The sequence below is a fragment of the Ursus arctos genome, unplaced genomic scaffold (assembly GCF_023065955.2).
Source record: "Ursus arctos isolate Adak ecotype North America unplaced genomic scaffold, UrsArc2.0 scaffold_5, whole genome shotgun sequence".
NCBI lineage: Eukaryota > Metazoa > Chordata > Mammalia > Carnivora > Ursidae > Ursus > Ursus arctos.
The window spans coordinates 12,324,331-12,328,179 of record NW_026623067.1 but is presented as its reverse complement, the minus strand read 5'-3'; the positions used below and the strand labels follow the sequence as shown (position 1 = coordinate 12,328,179).

General features: G+C 37.0%; 1 protein-coding gene across 1 annotated transcript; it reads left to right on the top strand.

The window, feature by feature from the left end:
- The first annotated feature begins 1,643 nt into the window (after positions 1-1,643).
- On the top strand, positions 1,644-2,423 carry LOC113261468 (vomeronasal type-1 receptor 4-like). The gene has a single exon (XM_026507589.2). It carries the CDS (start codon positions 1,644-1,646, stop codon positions 2,421-2,423), a length of 780 nt encoding a protein of 259 aa, XP_026363374.1.
- The last annotated feature ends 1,426 nt before the right edge of the window (positions 2,424-3,849 follow it).

Sequence of the window (3,849 nt, the reverse complement as noted above, 5' to 3'; positions counted from 1 at the left end):
GGCTAAAACAAAAGCTCATTGGAGCTAAGTGTTGAAGAATTTAATAAAAGTTCACTTTATATGGTTAAGTCTTTTTCTCTAGCCTTGTTTATCTGAGTAGAATGATGTGGACTAGGCAGACTATGTGTGGGTGTGAGGAATATAGAAGGAGGAAAAAAAGTGATGGCATCACATGCTTTTGCAAGAAATGATTATAATCCTGGATCAAGGAAGTTTAGGTGAAGAGGAGAGATTAGAGATCTTGAGGATAGCAAAGAGATCAATGTTTTGCAGACCCAGGTGATGTCAAAGTAATTTTGTAGTCAGAGATTACATAAACTAAGCTGGAAATAACTGGTACCAGGACGATTAGATGTTTGGAAGTGAGACAGTGAATTTACAATATTGGCAATGACAGACTCTAGTATGTGGGTAGGAGAGTGTGGATGAGGTGGGGGAAGGCAGAGGGAAGACTCTTGGAAGAAAGGAAATCACAAATGTGAGAGAGGACAAGGATACTGGACAGGTCATTTGTGTGGATACTACAATCACCAAAAATATGACAGGAGTTGAACTGGGGAGTGTAACAGTGAGTCAAGTGCTAAGAAGGGGAGTGATTTGGGGTGAGTAGATTACCTCCACGTGGACAGTGGTGGCTGTAGACTGATGACAAGTTGCTTCAAAGCCGGAGTGATGAAGAATTATCTGAAAATGCTGGGAATAAAAGAAGACATTCCCATCTTCAGGCCTGGTGATATAGGGGACAGGGGAGAGATAGATCCCTCTACCTGAGAGAGATTAAAGAGAATCAGTGATTTTAGGGTAGAATAAAAAATGAAGTGATTTTTGAAAACAGAACTGGAGGATGCAGTGTACTGACCCAGGAGCTGATGTGATATCATGTACATTGGAAGGGTCTTCTAGTTGGGAAAGGTGTGTACCAGGGTCAGGAATGGCATTTAAAGAGCCAGAAGGTCATGTGCGACTCTGGGGATGGAGTCTTCTGCTGGTGAATGACTATAACAATAAAGTATGTCATGTACAGGAGAAACGGAATAATATGCATTGAAATATGTAATAATTTTCTATTATTTATGGCAGAAGATGAAAATTCATTCAAATATTTGAGGCAAAATTCAGACTATACACATAGAACATAAATGGAATCTGTATAATTCTGAAATATTGTTTTTAATAAACAAAAACATCTTCATATTACTCAATTTATTACAGTTATATCTTCATAAAAAGCATGCTTTATTTCACCCCATATATTCCTGTGCAGTAACATCAATAATCTTTGATATTTACCTCTAGAACTAATTCTTACTTTCCTGAATGTTGTTACAGAGCATCTGCACAACCTCCTGCGGAGGATTATCATACCTCATGGAGTCTCCATATCATCCCATTATTTCCATCAGGCTTACAAACCATTTTGGGTTCCTTTTGAATCTGAGCAAGAGTGTATCAAAGTAAAGAGGCCAATGAATGTGATGGCTTCAAGTGATACTATTTTGGGAGTGTTTATTCTCTCTCAAATTGGGATTGGTTTTATTGGAAACACATTCCTACTGGTGTTACTCATCAACACCTTCTTAGTCCAGCTACATACAAAGAAGCCTATAGATTTGATATTTATCCATTTAATTTTAGCAAATGTCATGACAATTCTTTTCAGTGGGATTCCAGAAGTAATGAATGCCTTTGGAGTAAGAAATTTTCTAGATGACATTGGTTGTAAGATAGTGATGTACCTGTACAGAGTCTTCCGGGGTCTTTCCCTCTGCACCACATCTTTCCTGAGTATTGTTCAGGCCATCATTATCACTCCCAGCAACTCTAGGTGGGCATGGCTCAAACTCAAAATCTCCACATACATGTTTCCTGCTTTCTTTTCCTTCTGGATCATCAACATGCTGATCTATATTCCTGTCATCATAAGTGCAATGGCCCCATACAACACCACTGAACTTGACATATTCTATTCTCAGATATACTGTATTGGGAAGAATCATAATTACATTCAGTCAGTTGTCTTTCCAGGGTCCATGGTCTTACGAGATTTCCTGTGTGTGTTCCTCATGGTCTGGACCAGTGTGTACATGGTAAACTTCCTTTTCACACATCACAAGACAGTCCAACATGTTCACAGGACCAGCCTCAGCCCAAGACCCTCTCCTGAAACCAAGGCCACCCACACAATCCTGGCACTGGTGAGCTGCTTTGTTTTCTTTTACTGGAGTAATAGTTTCCTTACCATTTATGTATGTTATAAACATAATGTAAAGGGGCTGGAGAACATCACTATAATTCTCTCCCATGCTTATCCGACAATCTGTCCATTTGTACTGATCAAAAACCATAAAAAACGATTCTTTCTGAACTATGTCTTTGCAAAGATGAGAAAATCCTCTCAACATACAATTTCCATCAACACATGATGCCCTCACACACTTTTCTGACACAAAGGGCCTCAATTAGAATTTCCCACCCTTTATTTAGGGAAGTTCAAATTCTGAAAGAGTGCTAAGAATTTTCCGTTTGGACATCTCTCAAACCATCCAGCTTCATGAACACAGGAGATAAATGGTTGGACTTGTGGAATAAAACATGTTTGAGACAGTTACACCTGAATGGGACAATCTTTATCTTATAATGATAAAATTATGATAATGATGATAATTATGATAATGATAAAAATTCATTTTGATTTTTTTGCATCACCCTATTTTTTAGAGATCTTCCCTAATGGGACAGATCTATTGCTTCAGTTACAGTAACTACACTTGCTGGATTATGCTACACAGGTCTTCTCTTAGACCAAAGAAAGGACTTGGTATCTGCACTATTTCATAATTTACATCTTGAGGTTAATATGTGAGTTTACCATATGTTGTCAATTATATCTGGTTTAACCATAAAGAGTGATATGTGTAAATATAACCATGTTTCCCTCGTCTTGTGAATAACACCCTAATCCTCAAAAAAGCATCCTCATATACTTTACAAAGCCCCACTTTACTTCCTCTATGCACGCCTTTCAACCTATTCGCATCTTTGGAGGTATTTCTTGAATAGTTCTGTTTTTCGAAGGCATGTTTTTTGTGTGAATAACAAAATATGTTTTCTTTGTAGATATGTTTTTTAGAAAGAAATATGGAACCATTCCCTCTGTCACATTACGCTATATCAGGAAACCCCAACAATTCTGCTAGAAAAGTGGTAAAATTTTCAAGAAAATAGTTTAAAATATTTTTTCCCCTAAGAACTATGCTGAAACATGTATAAGACAGAAAACTTCATGCTGAAAGTGAAGCTGTCCTCAGCACATGAGTGACTCTTACAGTACAGATGTCTGTGCCTCAGAGCTTCTCAGGAAAGAGAAGACTGGGAATTGTAGCTAGAGAACAGGGACTGACTGATGATTAAAAAAAAAAAGAATTCAGCTAGATAAAAACAAATAAGGCATGAAGACACTCAAACTGAAAACAATTACAATATGCAAATACTAATTTTTAAAAGCTAATGTGAGTGTTTCTAAAACTGTCAGACAAAAACTAGGACTTGTGATGGAGAGGATAGTACAATAATGATAAAGTTTAAGACAACTGGGATGAAAAAAATTCCCCTAAAATTCTGGACCCTCAAAAGGTTAACTTCAATATAAGAAGACAAATTATAAACAGAGGACAGCATGTCCATGATTTTAATGGGGGATTCACACACAATTATTTCAGTAATTTATACCCTTATAGGGAATAATTGTGCACTTAAAACACATACCATGGATCAATGCAAATTGAAACCATAACGAGATACTTAAACCAACTAGATTGACTAAAATAAAAAAGATTGATGATTACAAGG

What these genes read in the sequence shown, in the direction of transcription:
- LOC113261468 (XM_026507589.2), top strand. Translation starts at nt 1,644, where the DNA reads ATGACAATTCTTTTCAGTGGGATTCCAGAAGTAATGAATGCCTTTGGA.